Source organism: Schistocerca piceifrons, chromosome 1 (assembly GCF_021461385.2).
Source record: "Schistocerca piceifrons isolate TAMUIC-IGC-003096 chromosome 1, iqSchPice1.1, whole genome shotgun sequence".
Taxonomy (NCBI): domain Eukaryota; kingdom Metazoa; phylum Arthropoda; class Insecta; order Orthoptera; family Acrididae; genus Schistocerca; species Schistocerca piceifrons.
In genome coordinates, this window is record NC_060138.1 from 1,233,668,603 (window position 1) to 1,233,687,352 (window position 18,750).

The 18,750-nt window shown below is 41.6% G+C and overlaps 1 protein-coding gene across 1 annotated transcript in view; it reads right to left on the reverse strand.

Annotated features, from left to right (window-relative positions):
* The window catches only part of LOC124780139 (Down syndrome cell adhesion molecule-like protein Dscam2), a 513,871-nt gene that overhangs the window by 260,978 nt on the left and 234,143 nt on the right, over positions 1-18,750 (reverse strand). The window contains exon 10 of the mRNA XM_047253759.1: positions 17,818-17,963. Within this exon, the coding sequence (XP_047109715.1) occupies positions 17,818-17,963 (146 nt within the window). The remainder of the gene's footprint in view (positions 1-17,817; positions 17,964-18,750) is intronic.

An 18,750-nucleotide genomic window follows, 5' to 3' on the forward strand; every position in this document is an offset into this window, starting at 1 on the left:
AACGGCCACGTATCACTAGCAGTCGAGATGACAGGCATCTTATCCGTATGACTGTAACGGATTGTGCAGCCACGTCTCGATCCCTGAGTCAAGAGATGGGGACGTTTGCAAGACAACCACCATCAGTACGAACAGTTCCACGACGTTTGCAGCAGCATGCATTATCAGCTCGGAGACCATGGCTGCGGTTGCCCATGACGCTGCATCACTGAGAGGAGCGCCTGCGATGGTGCGCTCAACGACGAACCTGGGTGCACGAAAGGCAAAACGTCATTTTTACGGATGAATACAGATTCTGTTTACAGCATTATGATGGTCGCACCCGTGTTTGGCGACATCGCGGTGAACGCACATTGGAAGCGTATATTCGTCATCGCCATACTGGCGTGATGGTGTGGGGTGCCATTGGTTACACGTCTCGGTCACCTCTTGTTCGCATTGACGGCAGTTTAAACAGTGGACGCTACATTTCAGATGTGTTACGACCCGTGGCTCTTCCCTTCGTTCGATCCCTGAGAAACCCTACATTTCAGCAGGATAATCCACGACCGCATGTTGCAGGTCCTGTACGGGCCTTTCTGGATACAGAAAATGTGCGACTGCTGCCCTGGCCAGCACATTCCCCAGATCTCTCATCAATTGAAAACGTCTGGTCAATGGTGGCCGAGCAACTGGCTCGTTACAATATATCAGTCACTACTCTTGATAAACTGTGGTATAGTGTGGAAGCTGCATGGGCAGCTGTACCTCTACACGCCATCCAAGCTCTGTTTGACTCTATGCCCAGACTTATCAAGGCCGTTATTATGGCCAGAGGTGGTTGTTCTGGGTACTGATTTCTCAGGATCCATGCACCCAAATTGCGTGAAAATGCAATCACATGTCAGCTCTAGTATAATATATTTGTCCAATGAATACCTGTTTATCACCTGCATTTCTTCTTGGTGAAGCAATTTTAATGGCCAGTAGTGTATTATTAATCAAAGTCATTCGCACACATAGCAAACTCAACAACATCTCACCACGTAACTAGTGAGTGTCACAGCTGTTAGATCGCTAAGGTTGGCAGAACTGGAAACAGACCACAGTCAACACAATGCGTTCCGAAGGGTGTCGACATGTGGCGATTAGTACGGCGTGTTCAAAAAGTCTCTCTGCAGTGCTGTATGATTGTTAGCCGGTTATTTTCAACAAGATGGTGCAACTGCGCATACAGCTCACGTTTCAATGTCACTGCTTGCTAATGTTTTTGGTGATCGCATAATATTACAGAGACTTTGGCCTTCACGGTCGCCTGACCTAACACCACCTGACTGTTTCTTCTGGGGTGCAGCGAAAGCAACTGTCTATATAAAAACCTTCCAAAAACATCGATGAATCGAAAACTGCAATATCCACTTTCACTTCTTCTGTTACAGAAGAAATGTTACAGCTTGTGTCTGGAAACGTGATTCGACGAATTGAATTGTGTATTCAACAACAGGGGGGACACTTTCAACATTTAATGTGAGAACTTGTAAGTAAAAATGAATAGTCAATAAATTAATAACTTGTATTTCTCTGAGTTTCATTTCGGTACATTCACTGCGGCATACGGCACGCGCGGCTAACAATCATACGGCACTGCGGAGAGACTTTTTGAACACCCCGTACATTAGGCCCGTCGACCAACTTTCCGCGTGCCCACTGCAGGATGATACATTCTAAGGCAAAAAAGGCGACACTCACGAAGGACTTTTTTTCCAATGGGGCGGAATCGATAGATGTGATGTACATGTACAGACGAACAAATGGTTCAGAAAAAATGGATGATTTATTAAGGAGAAAGAGATTCACAAATTGCCCAAGTCAATAATGGAACGGTCCACCTCGGGGCCTTTGCAAGCAGTTATTCGGTTTGGTAATGACTGATAGTGTTTCGATGTCCTCCTGAGGGATATCGTGCTAAATTCTATCCAGCTGGCACGTAGGTCGTCAAAATCGGTATATGGTTGGAAGGCCCTGCCCATAATGCTCCGAACGATTTCTATTGGGGAGAGATCTGATGACTTCGCTGGCCAAGGTAGGGTTTGAAAAACACGAAAGAAGTAAAAACTCTCAACGTGTGCGGGTGGGCAACAAAACGGGACGTACAATATCGTCGACTAACCGCTGGCCTGTAAGGATGTCGCAGATGACAACCGAAGGGATCTTGCTATCAAAAGGAATGCTGCCCCATACCAACACTAAAAAAAAAACAAAAAAAACGTGTGAAATCATATGGGACTTAACTGCTAAGGTCATCAGTCCCTAAGCTTACACACTACTTAACCTAAATCATCCTAAAGACAAACACACACACCCATGCCCGAGGGAGGACTCGAACCTCCGCCGGGATCAGCCGCACAGTCCATGACTGCAGCGCCCGAGACCGCTCGGCTAGTCCCGCGCGGCATACCAACACTCCTGGTGTCGAGGTGCAGGGTGGGCGACAGCCAGGTTGTCATCCCACCACTGTCTGTGGCGTCTTCAAAAACGTCCTCGACCTGAAATCCGGTTGACTGGAGTAGAACTGTCTTCAGTGATGAGTCTCGCTTCGAACTGAGCTCCGATGACCAAAGAAGACGTGTCTGGAGATGGCCCGGACAATTGTGGGATATCAGCCTGACTGTTGCCCGCAATATGGCCCAACAGCCAGGAGTGATGCCCTGGAGTGTCATTTCTTTTCGTCGCAGGGCCTCTTCGGTTGTCACCCGCGCTACCATTACAGCACAGTGGTCGTCGACAATTTTCTAGACCCCATTTATTGCCCTTCATGGCAGGCCATACTGGTGTTGTATTTCAACAAGATAAAACCTCCATACGGCGAGTGTTTCTACTGCTTGTCTTCGTACTTACCAAATGCTGTCTTGGCCAGCATGGTCGCCAGACCTATCCACAATTGAGTACATCTGGAGCATTATGCGCAAGGCCCTCCAACCAGCTCGAACTTTTGACAATCTAATGCTCCAATTGGACTCTTTGCCACGATATCCCTCAGGATGACATACAACAACTCTATCAACCAACGCCAGGCCGAATAATTGCTTGCATAATGGCTATATGTGGAGCAACACGGTATTGACATGCTCGATTTATGAAGCTCTCTCTCTTGAATAAATCATCCAATTTTTCTTAAATTATAGTCATTTGTTGGTCTGTACATGTACATCACATCTACCGATTTCCATCCCATTCGGATAATTCTTTCGTGGTGCGTCGTTTTTTGTCTTGGAATATACTATCAATAACAAAAGTGGACAATAATTACAGAAGCGGAAGTTTGTAAGCGCTCTTCAGATTATGGAAATAAATACCTATGAGGCTGAGGTTTTACATCCGATTTCCTCGGTGTACTTACAGCCGCGTGAATGACTTAGCACGGAAAGGGAGGTTTGCCCAACGTGTCGTAGCTGTTTATTGTAACTGCAGTGTGATTAAAAGCCGCCCAGGATTAGCCGAGCGGTCTCGGGCGCTGCAGTCATGGACTGTGCGGCTGGTCCCGGCGGCGGTTCGAATCCTACCTCGGGCATGGGTGTGTGTGTTTGTCCATAGGATAATTTAGGTTAAGTAGTGTGTAAGCTTAGGGACTGCTGACCTTAGCAGTTAAGTCCCATAAGATTTCACACACATTTTGTGATTAAAATTACTTTGCACTTGATATTTAAGCGCACGTGTTGCGTGGTATCTGAGTGGGCCTGTCATACACTGCAGTCTAGACTCGAGCGCTGACTGCAGTCTAGACTCGAGCGCTGCCCAGTTGCCATTTACCCATGTACTGTGTTGCAGTTGTCGGTGCGCCGCGACGAGTGGCAAAACAACGCGGCCCCTTTCGTCGCTGTCAGACGTAATGTAACTTTAACCGTACTATAAAGATAACGCTGTCTCACATTATACTAATAGATTCCACTTTAGAAGATGCAATGAGATTCCATACAATCGAATTGGTGTCAAATATGGACTAGATAATCAAAAAAGTAGTTCACAAGGCACATAAATTAAAATTATTTTATACTTAAATTTACTTTGTAATTATAGAAAACAAAGATCGAGATTAAACATCACACCTGGATTTTCGTTACATAGCCTATCACATATGAAGGGTGCACGAAAAAAAGGGGCCCCTAGCCTTTTTATATTTTCCTCTTGTAACAGGGCTGTATCACCGTGGGAAGTAAGTGCACATCACTATTTTCTGCTGAGTTCTGTCCACTACTGATCGTTACCTCACCACCCAATTTAAATTCAGCCTTTCACCTTTTATCTTCGCTTTTTGTGGTTTTATTGAATTTAATATTTATTCACCAACAACGAAGCGCACTTTTGCAATTTTTTAAATGTACCTAAAACAGTGTTCAGATGTATGCGAACTGTTACGTTCCTTTATTCTTGCATATTTCGTTTCTTTCGTTAACTGTTCACCTAAAATATCTTATCCGAATCTTGAAGTACGAATCCCAGTTTTACCCATTACGTTATTGTTACTCAAAACCTATTACCGTTTTTACGAAGAACTAAATAGCTTGCAAGGCATCTTTTCCGATATTTCGTAAGACTGGAGAGATCTTAACTTTACTGAAGTACAGTCTCTGACAGGACCCGAGTTCGAATTCTTACCATAAAAGCGCGTTAACCTCTCAGACGTTACAACTACATCTACATACGTACCGCGCAAGCCACTGTATGATGTATGGCGGAGAGTACCTTGTACACTGCTAGTCATTTCCCTTCATGTTCCACTCGTAAACAGAGTCAGGGAAAAATGAGTCTGCATCCCTTCCTACGAACCCTGATTTCACTTACCTTGTCTTCATGGTTCTTAGGCGAAATGTATGTTGGCGGCAGTAGAATCGTTCTGCAGTCAACTTCTAATGCCGCTTCTCTCAATTTTGTGAACACTGTCTCGCTAGAAGAACGTCGTCTTCCCTCAGGGATTCCCAGTTAAGTTCACGAAACTTCGTAATATTCTCGCGTTGATCGAACCTACTGTTAACACGCGTAGCATATCGCTTCTGAACTGCTTCGATGTTATCCTTCAACTTGGCGAGGATCCCAAACACTCGAGCAGCAGACAAGAACGGTTAGCAGTACAGTTCTGCATACGTGCTCTCCTTAACGTATGAGCCACACTTTTCTAAAATTTTTTCAATAAACCAAAGTCGACCATGCTTATCTGTTCGTTCCATTTCACATAACTTTGCAATATTACGCCTAGGTACAGGGTTGAGCACGAAATGTGTCACCATTTGTTTTGTACATAGTTTGAGTCGCACCAATATCCCGTTGATCATCTCAACAGTAGTAGCACTAGAGCTTGGCGCTTCAGTCCGGAACCGTGCTGCTGCTACGGTCGCAGGTTCGAATCCTGCCTCGGGCATCGATGTATGTGATTGTCTTACGTTAGTAAGGTTTAGTAGTTCTAAGTCTAGGGGACTGATGACCTCCGATGTTAAGTCCCATAGTGCTTAGAGCCATTTGAACCATTTGAACTAGAGGTTGGAGAAAGAAATGAGTGACGAAATGACGCGGAATTCACGATACGGTCGCTACGAGACTAATGTTAACAACATGGCCGACAGTGGACAACTAACAACGCAGCAGCGATCGGCAGCTGTTTTACTTTTTTACCAAACGAAAAGTCCTGTTGCGTCTCAGAGGCCGTTTCGACAGCAGTTTAACACGCCATGGGCCTTTTGCAACAGAAGCATTCATAGGCTGTATAATCAATTTATAGGGTAAGGATTTGGAAGCGAAGCGGCTCTTCCGAAGTCTGTTTGTTTGCCGGAAGAATGTTGAAGCGGTCCGAGTTGCGCTACAGAGAAGCCCCGACAAACCATACAGAAAGGCAGCAGTGCAACTAGGCATATCCAGACGCTCCGTTCAACGGATTCTTGAAAGTGATCCCTCCGGATGACCTATGATTAGAAGCTCAGTGCAGAACACAAGCGGCAGAGACTACTGTTTGCCCACTGGGTGGAGGATAGTGAACAAACACTCAACAATGTTTGATTTTTCAGTCAAGGCACATTTTCATTTGAACTGTGTAGTTAACAACCAAAATTTCGACGTAATTGCTTCATGAGCGACAACATCATGCTCCGAGGATTACAGTGTGGATGACAATTTCCAGTCACGGACTTATTGGACTTTTTTCTTTGAAGAAACGGAGAAACTGTGAACAGTGAACGTTATATGAACATGCTCCGCAATAATTTTGTTCCACAACTTCTTGCTATTGCGTTGCCCTTAAAATGCTCATTCAAAAAGAAAATGATGACTCATTTTGTTCACCACCCTGGCACACTACTGATGCTGTATTCAAACATTACGGGGTTGTTTTCTCTGCTCATGTGCATTAACTTACACTTTTCTACGTTAATAGGAAGCTGTCACTCGTTACCCAACTATAAACGTTGTCTGAGTCATTTTGGATCCTCCCACAGTCAATCAACGACGACAGTTTCCCGGACATCACAGCATCATCAGCAAACAGCCGCAGATTGCTGCTCACACTGTCCGCCAGATGTCCTAGGAGTAGATCACGAAGAAAACGCCAAGAATGGGGGCGCACCTTCCGTACGCCCGTGCTGCCTCCCCCTCAGCTTTGCCGTCAATCGCGAACTAATTCTCCGTACTCGTGGCCGTTCTTTACGCTGTATGTGTATTTGTACTCGTCCATGTTGTGATTACCTTAAATAGTAGGTATAATTAAGGTCTGTTATACTGTCAAAAATAGTTACTACCAGGACGAGAATAGAAGAAAATAGAAGTTTCCAAGAAAAATACAAATAAGACTTTGGTTTTATGAATGGACACAAAGAAGGTACAACTTAATGTGCCGCAAATATATTTCGCCACTATAAAAATAAGCATGGTTCATTTACAGTAGTTTTTCCTTTAGCGTTAAGTGAAAGACAGGAAAAAATTGCTCATCGTCAGTCGCAGTTGGGCAACATGGTTCAAATGGCTCTGAGCACTACGGGACTTAACTTCTGAGGTCATCAGTCCCCTAGAACTTAGAACTACTTAAACCTAACTAACCTAAGGCCATCACACACATCCATGCCCGAGGCAGGATTCGAACCTGCGACCGTAGCGGTCGCGCGGTTCCAGACTGTAGCGCCTAGAACCGCTCGGCCACTCCGGCCGGCTTGGGCAACATGAGGCTGTCACGAAAGCATCGTACGAAGCATGTAATATTGCAGGACAAAATATGAAACCTTTCACTGAAGCTGATTGAATAAAATAATACATGATGACTGTTTCTCAAACTTCGCGTCAACGTTTCTCAGAGAGTAAAGAAATATTTGCTGAAATAAATAAGCTTAAGCTTTTGGAATCTTTAAGGGGCAGTCAAAAGGAAACGACAAACGATACATATGAGAATGGAGTAAGTAAACTGTTTATTATTTCATAAGCAATCGCCGTAACTGTTAACATATTTTTAAAAAATGAAAAAAAAAAAAAACGTGATTGTACCCAGGCGTGCATTTCTTTTTCAAAAGTAAATCGTCGGACACGAATATCTTTCTTCAGGGGACCAAATATGCGGAAGATGTGCAAGGGCTCCCAGCGAAACTTCTGCAGCCTGGGATAATCCTACAATTTGGGTTTCATAAAACTGATTTCACAAACGAAGTAATCGAATTTTAACACGAAACACAGCTTAAACCTCAATTTCTAGAACATCTTGAAAAGCAGGAGTACTCTGGATTTTCGATATGCACGCCTAGTAACTACAAAAACACTGTTTTTTTAGCACTATTTCTTACAGCTTATCTTTGTAAAGTTTGTCTGGTCCCTGCCTAAGTATTTCTCGTTCTGTGTCGTCCGCCGTCTTTTCCATTGTTCGTTTTTATTCTGTGTGGGTGTCAAGGGCGTACCCAGGATCTGAACGAGGGGGGGCAGGTCATACTAGTCTCAGGAAACAAGGACTCGAGACAACATACAGCACTTATTATTAAATAAAACAGTAAACCAGTGAAAAACTGCTTTTAATAAACATTTTAAATGCAAGAAGGCACTTGTACAATCAGAGAAAACATGCAGCATTTCTTATTAAATAAAACAGTAAACTAGTGAAAAACTGCGAACATCTTCTAGGGGTGAGGGGGGGGCAGCTGTCCCCCCCCCCCCCCCCCTGCCCCTCGCTGGGTACGCCCATGGTGGGTGTTTGAAATTTTGGAAAAAGGGACCGATGACCATAGAAGTCTGGTCCCTTCAATCCCACAAACCAACCATTATCTTTGTAAAGCTTCGTTTTAAAAAATGAACAGCTTGAAAAATAAATCTCGTAATCAGTTGCCCAGTCGTTTAAAAGACTCAATGAGGATTGCATGCAGTGCAAGCGATACAAATATAGACAAGGTAGCCAAAAAATACCTCACAAGCCACATTAATTGACACTTTCATTTTTGTACTTAAGTTTGCTTTACAATTAAAATGAATAAAATTCCCGATTGCGGAAGAAATTTGCAACTTTTTTTATATAGCCTTTGGCACATGACGTGTATTGAAAATGAAGAGGCCCATAGACTCTTTGATATTATGAAACTTTGATATTAGAGGCACTGGAATAAATCTATGTAACCTTTTGAATAAGGTAACATGACTTTTCAACGATACAACTGGCTGATCTTGCATAAAAATACACTGATCCGTGACTCGATTTTGATAGTGACTCGGAATGATCAAATTACTAATGAGTCCCTTACGTTTCTGCACCCTTCATATGAACCTGTCAAGCGACATGGACATTATAAGACTACTCACGACAAGGGAATTTTATTTCCACAAGGATAAAGTGGACTGGACTCAATTAGACAGTCACACAGTATTCTCTCTTTTCGTTGATTAAAAATTGATTTCTGCACTCGTGAAGGTTATGACAGTCATTCTGTGAAATACTGTCTGTAGAGAACACCGTCGTTGGCTCATGCTGTCATAACGATTACTCTAGTCAGTGCCAACATTCGACTGCTGTGAACAAAATGAAATCTAACTGTTGTCAAAATGGAGCGCGCCAACACTCGACTTTTGTGAGTACGCCGCTTGAAATCTAATTGTTGTCAGACCGGCGCGCTGAAATTTAAAATTCTTATTCCCCATATTTTTAATATCGTAAACAGGGCTGATTATTCTCAGCAGCCACACAATGAATGAATGATCGTGTGGAATCACTGGCTGGGACATCCAATCTAGGGTAGTTCGGCCGCCTAGTGCAAGTCTTTCTAGTTGACGCCACATAGGCGACTTGTGTGTCGATGATGATATGATGATGCTGATATCACAACCTCCAGTCTCCGGGCGGAGAAAATCTCCCACTCGGACGAGAATCGAACCCGGGCCCTGCGTGGCAGTCAGCCGCACTGTCCACTCAGCTACAGAGCTACACAGTAATATTACCCGACGAAGGAATCGGGTATAGTCAACAGTTGCAAATGGTAAGATTTTGAATATATATTTCCATTTGTACCAGGTGTTAACAGCTAACAGTTTCAGAAGAAGGATAACTAATGTATACCCAAAACCGGTAACGATTGAAAACTTACCATTTGGAGTTGTTGTGGCTGTACCTGACTCCTTAGTCAACTCGAAAGTATACTGGAGGAGTTATAGTAGATGAGCGAAAAATTTGCTGATTACCTCAGGGGTAACATAAATCGGGACCGTCGCCGTTATGGACATTCTTGTCCCGACATCCCGACAAGACCCAATTTTGTCCCGATTTTGCAAAATACTGTTACGAACTTGGCTCAAGTACTGAAGTAACGTGCAACATGTAAACGCAGCCTCAGTTTTATTTATGTTAAAAAGTTTATGTTAGCAAGGTCGTCTCACAGATGGCGTTGCGTGTTGCGTATCCTGTATCGGCATGGAAGCACCTTCAGATTTAGCGCCATCATTCGACAAAAGACGAGGGTTCTCCAGCAATATAGGACTGGAACCATTTATGCGGTGCTACGCGGAAGAACCGCGTAGTCACATAAGAATAGCGATCTGATAAGACGATTCTTTCTGAACATAATACGAAAGAGTGCAAGTTAGTAATGTTTGAAGTGTTTACTGCGGGTATACAGGAAGTGAAGTGTATACTGAAACGTACTTCGTTGTCCAAAGTCTTACTGTCAACTGTTAACGTCTAATAAATTTATCATAGCCTACCAAAATGCCTAAGGATGGAAAGAGAAAGTGTCACTTTTCGGACGATTACACAGAAGAGTGACCTTTTGTCGAGAATGGACGTACGCAGCAGAAAGCGTTGTGTGAGATTTGTAGCTGTTTCACCTGTTCTCAGTAACTTACGGTGGTAAGGCAGATGTGACGCATCACATTTCTACGAAGAATCGTACAAATAGATTCACGGTAGCATCGACATGAAAGCCTATTTAGCCGGCCGAAGTGGCCGCGCGGTTCTAGCGCTGCAGTCTGGAACCGCGAGACCGCTACGGTCGCAGGTTCGAATCCTGCCTCGGGCATGGATGTGTGTGATGTCCTTAGGTTAGTTAGGTTTAACTAGTTCTAAGTTCTAGGGGACTAATGACCTCAGCAGTTGAGTCCCATAGTGCTCAGAGCCATTTGAACCATTTGAAAGCCTATTTGTGCATCGATGATTAAAGAAGATGCCCAGGAAAAATAGCCCGTTGCTAGTGCAGAAGTAACAAACAGCTTCTAAAGTTGTTGGGCATCATCAATCCTTCAATTCTCTTGACTGTGACGTAAAACTGAATGCTGCGATGTATCCTGACTTCGAAGTCGCCGAAAAGCAGTCTGCGGCCAGGACCAAAACTATAGCGACTGATAAAAATATTCCCGCACCACACTCGTGTCCGAATGCATAAAACAACTGCAAGACGTTTCATTTTACGGCTTAGGCACCGACACATCGAACCTCAAGGCTGAAACGATGTTTCGCTTAGTTGTTAAATACCTTACTGAAACCGACAGAATCCAATAGAAGCTATTGAAGTTTGATAGCTGAATAACGAAACATCTTAGTCAGTTGCAAAGCTTTATCTAGACACTTTAAGACAATTGCAAATTCCATTAGCTAAAGTAATCGCTTCTTGTAGAGACAGTACCAATACCAACTACGGATTGTTTCATCGATGCGGCCAGGGGAATATGTTTCACCAAATAAAAGAAGCATTAGAAAGAAATGGAGAAGGAATTGGATGCCCTGCCCATTTTCTCCACAATACTAATCAAGCGCTGCTGGGGTCTTAACCGTCTGCATTGAAATCATCGTCATGAAAATATTTAATTATTTTTAAATATAGACGGTAAGGGCAGAGAAGCTGAAAGTGTTCTGTGTGGTGTGCGTACTGTAAGACCTTCGGTACACACACCATCAGATTATTTGACTTGTCGCTCTAACGAAGTAGGCGAGTGTCAGCAATATGTCTCGTGGTCTTATCGTGGTGTGTTTATCTTCTGCCGTTAGGTCAGACGATAGAAATGCCACTTGCATGGTTAGAGTAGCAGATTGACGGTGACCAATTTTAAACAGAACTTGATTAATTTTCACACACATTTATTAAAATAATAACAAGCATAAACCTTACTTAACTTGATTCTGGATGCTATTTACAAATGACAATCTGAAGTTTCTTTGGTCTTGATACGTTAATCTTATTCTCACATATCTCTGATACTTGACAAAGTGTCTATACATTTATCTTCATGGCTATGTACAGGAATATGGTAATCTTATTAGGCGCAGACTGAAACTTGACTATAGACTCGTACAGACAATTGCAGACTGGTACAGAGTGGTGCAGACTGACTAATCGGAGGTCTGTAACCTTGTTTAATACCTCACGCGTTCAGGTATCACTGCGTGAGTGTGATCCGCGAGCAGAAAAGGTTCTACATTAGCAGCAATCTCATTGGCTGTGTAACATATTAATACGTGGATTGGCGGAAGCAGAATTTGGTCTGTCTCTAAGGCAGCGCCATCTCGTAGTGCAGAGACGGACGAGCACTGTGCCTGCGCTGTTGTGCTTAGCGGGGCGCGCTCTAGTGGGAAAGTTGTGTACGCGCTGACTATGCGGAACTATGTACACAACATTCTGGTTATATGTTGATGTCAATCATCAGCTTCTTATATTTCACTGAAAAACTAGATGGCTGTCGTTAATGCCCGGCAGTTGAGAAAATTCTTAAACTTTGGATTCGATTAAAATAATTTTTTGATGTGGAAGACAGGAAGTCTAAAATAATTTCAGATTTTTTCAGTGACCATATCTGTGTATAATAAAAATGTGTAGAGAAGAATAAAGTCTCGATAATTGAAATAAGAAATATAATAATCGACACTCAAAGATATGTGAATGAAAGGCAGACTGCCAGTTTTATTGGCATGCAAACCAAGATTAATGTGAACAAATTAAAGAATAAGAGCCCTAACCAGGGACTAATTTATTTGATTTTGAAATTGAAGGAAGAGACAATGGCTTCCCATACCACAGCATTTGCTTACTTAGAGAAATGGGCGATATCTTTTAATAAATATCAAGTATTTGATTGGATGACGCTATCTGAAACTCAAAATTGGATGCTGATTGAAAAAAAAACTATAATATACCTGTCTAAAAATAGTGTGAAGATTTCATGTGATAGTAATTTTCAAGAATATATGTATCTGAAGAGCTTTTTAGAAACTAAGCATGACTCGGAACAATGGAAGTCTAAACACCCCGTGAAAGGAAGGTAGATTTACTTTCTTAAGGTACCAAAGATCCTGAACGCAAATACCATCTCCTAAAATTATGTGAGTATTTGTTTTCTATTCCCGCACACAAAGCCACTGTGGAAATAGTATTTCCGCTGATGTCGGCCCAGTGGACTGGTGACAGAAATCGACTGCTGCAACGGGCTGTGGAACGAATCTTAACTAATGGCTTGTACGGAGTTTCATAAACAAGCAAAAGAGGAAAAAGGCTTGCTGAAACAGATGAGATCTTCCGAAAAATGTGGTGCACCAACCACTTCTGCCGCAAAAAATTACATGTATTTGTGTTCTAAATAAAAGGCAATTACAATAAATAAACTTTTTACTTCATTTCTACCCCCATCTGAGAGTGTCAGTCCTGCTAAGGGGCATAGCTGGGCACTTTGCGTGGTGAGGGGGTGATAGGGGAAATGATTTCTTGTTTGTCTTCCATTGCTCACAACTCATGGGTGCATACAGGATTTCAGGTTTCCTTAAGAAATTAAATCCATCTTTCTTCCACGGAGTGTTTAGACTTCCATTCTTCCGAGTCACGCTTAGTTCCTAACAACCTCTTCAGATACATATACGGAAGTAACATAGATTTTTGAAGGCGCATGTGCAGATGGTCGTCTACAAACGCCGTACATATTTGTAGCAAGAAATATGAACTTAAATTAAGGCTATTGTAATACGCGCGGAACGAGTACAAGAAAAAAGTCTTCAAAATATTTAGTAAACATTTGTGATCGTGTCTCATATGATACAATGCATTTAATTATAAGTGCAAATTATTAATCATTTGCTCACAAGCCGGCCGCTGTGACCGAGCGGTTCTAGACTCTTCAGTTCGGATCCGCGCTGCTGCTACAGTCGCAGGTTCGAATCTTGCCTTGGGCATGGATGTGTGTGATGTCCTTAGGTTAGTTAGGTTTAAGTAGTTCTATGTCTAGGGGACTGATGACCTCAGATGTTAAGTCCCATAGCGCTTAGAGCCATTTGAACCATTTGCTCACACAGATATCCTCTGGTTTCCGCAGCCATGCAATTACAGTGTCTCAACTTTGAGGCCACTGTGGGTAGACCGAATTGGAAACAGATAACTATTGATACAAAGTGCACTGAATGGTGCCGACTCTGAATGATCAGTAAATGTTGACCGGCGAACAAATTATCACACCCTTTCTACAGCTAGTCTTTTGGGGGCTCATAATATAAGGATTTACATAGGTTACCAATTAATAAAATCGGTACGTATGTGGCCCAAATTGCTGCGTCACAGTGTCAGTACTGCCTCTCGAGCGATGATCACTGCAGTATGTACTACAAGTTGTGATGGTACAAACCCCCGTTACTAGATGGATGTTTCTAGTATGCAAGAATTTCTTTGTGAAGAGCGATGGCGCTACACGGCGTGCCATTCACGGAAGCGCGTGGCACGCCCGCGCGAGATTTGCAACGGTCGTTGGGATGGTCTCCACCGCCGGGCGGCCACGTGGCCCGCAGCTTGGGCCATTGTTTGGTTTTTCGCGCATTACGCGAAAACTATGTAACTTACGGTGAAGAGCGATGCGGCAGTGGATTGAGGTCAGCAATACGCACCTTCTGAAAGATCGATCTTTATTTCAAGTCACGAGACGCGAATGTTATAGTAACCTCAAAATCGGTTACTATCACGAATACTGAAAGATCAATACAAATAATAAATAAAAACTTACAGGGATGAGTGAGCACTCATTAAAAGCTTTTCGTCATAGCGAATCGAGTGCCGTAGTCATATGTTAAGATTCATAAATAATTAAGCCCGTAAAGAGGAATAACAAAGTTTGAGGGAAAATTGTTCAATAAAAAATTCATGACGTAAAGAACGGCACTATATAATATTTTGGGTGACATCACACGTATTTTAAACTAGTTAAGTTATACTATACGCTTAACTTGCAATAGTTTTCATTGTTTGTAAATTATTATTAACATTTATCGCCGATCATTAATTAATTATTATAGATATGACGATTTTGAGCAGCGCAATGTGTAGATCGCTATAGATTACGTCTAAAAACGGTGCTATATGCAGTTCTATGTTAAAACTTTGCAGCACAGGTGTAAACAAACAAATTTTCGCTAAGTGGTGAAATTTTGCAAAAACTAAAACTTATTTTACGGGCGATAGAATAATCCTAGAAATTAATGTAAAATAGTAAATAAGATGTACTTTTTAGCGCGGTTCCGATGGTGTACTTATTTTTGTCGAGGGATGCGTTTATCAAAATTTGTAACCTTAACTGGTGAGATTGGTACTTGCATGACCGGGTAGTGGCGATGGGGGGGGGGGGGGTTGACGTCCGAGCCTATATAAAAAGCTTAACGACCATTGAAATTCACTTTAAGAGAAGCCTATAGGATTCATTGGTGGCCAACTCCTTCTACTCCATTGATGAATTTCTCAGTAAAACCAACTGATTTATATATATATATATATATATATATATATATATATATATATATATATATATATATATATATATATATATAAGCAGAAAACGTAACAGGTCTACTAAAAGGACTGCCTACACTACGCTTACACGTCCTATTCCAGAGTATTGCTATGCGATGTGGTATCCGCATCAGATAGGACTAACGAAGGACACTGAAACAGTTCGAACAGAAGCAGGGGAGTGAGCGCAACTGATATGATACGTTAATTGGCGTGGAACTCATTAAAACAAATGCGTTTTTCGTTGAGCAGGATCTTATCATAAAACTTCGTTTACCTGCTTTCTCCTAAGAGTATGAAAATATTTTTTTGGCACCCACTTACATAGGGAGGAATTATCACCATAATAAAATAAGAGAAATCAGAGAAGCAGTGAAAGATTTAAGTGCTTGTATTTCTCGCTCGCTCTTCTAGGGTGGAACAGTAAAGAAATAGCCTCAACGTGATTTGATGAACTTTCTGTCAGGCACTTAATTGTGGACTGTAGAGTATTCATGTAGAAATAGATGTAGATTACCAGATTTAAACTCGTGAGATTTCTGGCTGTCGGAGTACCTGAGCACAATGGTAATCAACGGAACACTAAAATACGTCGGATGTTGAAGATGAGCATAGCGCGGGTGGTAGCCAACATTCGACCTGAGATGTTTCGAGCAATAGTAGAGCTGTCTTTAGTGGTTTGACAAGCTTTATCCGAATACAATTGAAAAGTATGATTTTGCGGTTTGGACATCCACAGCTTAGATACATGATAGAAATGTTTTAAAATTTCTCTAAAAACAGTTAAAATCTTCTAAAATTTTTTTTGGTAGCCATATTAGCTGTTAATAGCCCATTTATTACAGTATTCTATAATAAGCGATCTACCAACAGCTAATGCGGCTATCAACTTTTCTAGAACAGTTTAATAGTTTCACTGAAATTTTTTAAAAATATTCCTACAATGGAAAAGGAGAGGAGTAAGGTCAACACCAGTTTTAATCTGAAACAGCTCTGAAATATAGTGCATGGATTTTGTAGTATCTTTTTCCTTTTTAGTTTAAACATCTTTATTTTTTCCTCAGTTTCTTGTCATCTGTGATGAAATGACTGCAAAAATCGAGCTCCATTTGTTTGAAAATATCCTACTGGTTACAAGATGGTGCTGCAGTTATTCAATGAAATGAGTATTGAGATTTACATAATGTCATTAGGATAGTAGGCGAGCCTCTTTCATTTTAAGTGTTTTTTATCAAGTCATGATAATTACAGAAAAGATCACATAACCGGCTAACCGGCTTTGGCACCTATTTCCACAACAGATGTGGAATATTCACAAAAATGTTTCATGAAAAACATAACTATTTCCTATAGCATTTGACCAAACATTTTTGTGAATATTCCATGTTTATCGACGGTAGTACCATGCTAAAACTGGCAATGTGACTGTTTACAATACACGAATTAACGATCGTGAGTTAATATCTTTTTACCTTAATTATGAAATATTGTTGAATCGCGAAAATTAATTAAAATGTTCACATCTGAGTAGCGGTAATGCCCGCGTTAATTGTAATTAAATATATTCTAACACTGCGACTAAAAACATTTTGGAATGTCAGTCACCGATTAGACACACATATCAGTATTGTATGAGCGCAGCTGTGTTTAAAAGAAAGAGCTACGCCGTCGGAGTCGTAACGGTTAAGTGAACGTTAGCCAGTGTATTTTTGTTGTAGGTATTATTCGAGCAGAGTGTAAGTTCAGCATCAGAGCACAGTGCAAGGAGCAGTAATTAAACGGAAAAGTATGGTTGCAATAGAAGAATTAACTGAACAGCAGACATATATTCAAGTTATTGTAAATAGTCTCCTGCTCAAGGGTAAGTTGCAGGCACAGTACAATGCATTCCGTATGCTTGAAAGTTACAGAATTCATATTGTATCTTGCAGTGGGTGACTTCTGTTTGCATGTCGTACTCCTCTCTGAGGCATTGTTTGAATAATGTTATTTTTCATGCTTGCAGAATTCTTACTTAATGCCCCACTGTACAGCTACACGTTTCGTACACAGAAGAAGAGGTTAGAAACTGGCTTACGAATGCATTGCTTAGGAGTACTTAGTTATTCACATGTTGCATGTATCACAGTTGCAATTCTGGCTATCATGTGGACAAATAAGTTCCACAGTTGTATACAGTTTCTTAAAGAAAAACACAGCAACATGATGACCATATCCATGGTTGTCTCAAGCAACTTCTTTTTCCTTCCAGACAATGGTTTTTGCTTAACTACGTTCAACATCTCTCTCTTTCTCTATCAAACACACACACACACACACACACACACAGAGAGAGAGAGAGAGAGAGAGAGAGAGAGAGAGAGTTAAGTATTAAAATAATGTGAAGTGCCTGCAGTTTGTTGAGTCCTTTATTTAAACATCAATAAAATGAAGCCACAAGCTTCTAACACTTTTTTGAGGAGGGGAAAGGTCAATTGAACTCAATAATTTCTTTTCTGGAGATGAATGAAATGCACTAATATAGTGAAGAACAATGTAGTGATTAAAATACACACTCCAATGACAAGCGTGCTGCATTTAATGAGAGTACCTGCAGAGATTTTGGAATTGGTGCATTGTCCTTGAGCCAGGAGAACCTTATGGGCAGATCACCTGAAGACACGGCACAGCTGACCTGGGCTCTTGCCCCTTCCTGCAGATCGGTTGGGAAGATGAATGGTGCAACCACAGGCGGACCTGCAAGAAGAAGGCATTAGACAAATAAAGGCAGCTGTCTGCACTTGCGAGTGCTGTCCAAGGTTATGTTAATTGGCGGATCACCTACCATAGTACATACGAACCGCTTGTCTAAGCTTCTTCCCGTGGGACATATTTCGCTAAGATGTCCTTGTAGTTCTACCATTTGGATTTTCAAGGTGAAGATGTGAGGTCCAACAACAGTTAAAGTAATCTAAAGTCTCTGATAAATTGATAAGCCTAACTTGCAAAGTGGATGATGATGACTATGATGGTGAATTTGGGTAATGTGCTTAATTCATTAGACAAAAAACTGCAGGCAACTGGTATATTTTGTGATCTGTCAAAGGTATTTGACTGTGTAAATCACAATATCCTTCTAAGTAAATTAAAATATTATAGTGTAACAGGAAATGCTGCAAAATGGTTCAAATCTTATATCTCTGGCAGGAAACAAAGGGTGTTATTAGGAAAGAGACATGTATCAAGCTATCAGGCGTCATCCAACTGGGAATTAATTACATATGGGGTCCCACAAGGTTCCATTTTAGGGCCCTTACTTTTTCTTGTGTATATCAATGACCTTTCATCAGTAACATTACCAGAAGCCAAGTTCGTTTTGTTTGCCGATGATACAAACATTGCAGTAAATAGCAAATCAAGTGTAGTCTTAGAAAGGTGAGTTAATAAAATATTTGTGGACGTTAATCACTGGTTCCTAGCCAATTCTCTGTCACTAAACTTTGAAAAACCACACTACATGCAGTTCAGAACTTGTAAGGGGTGT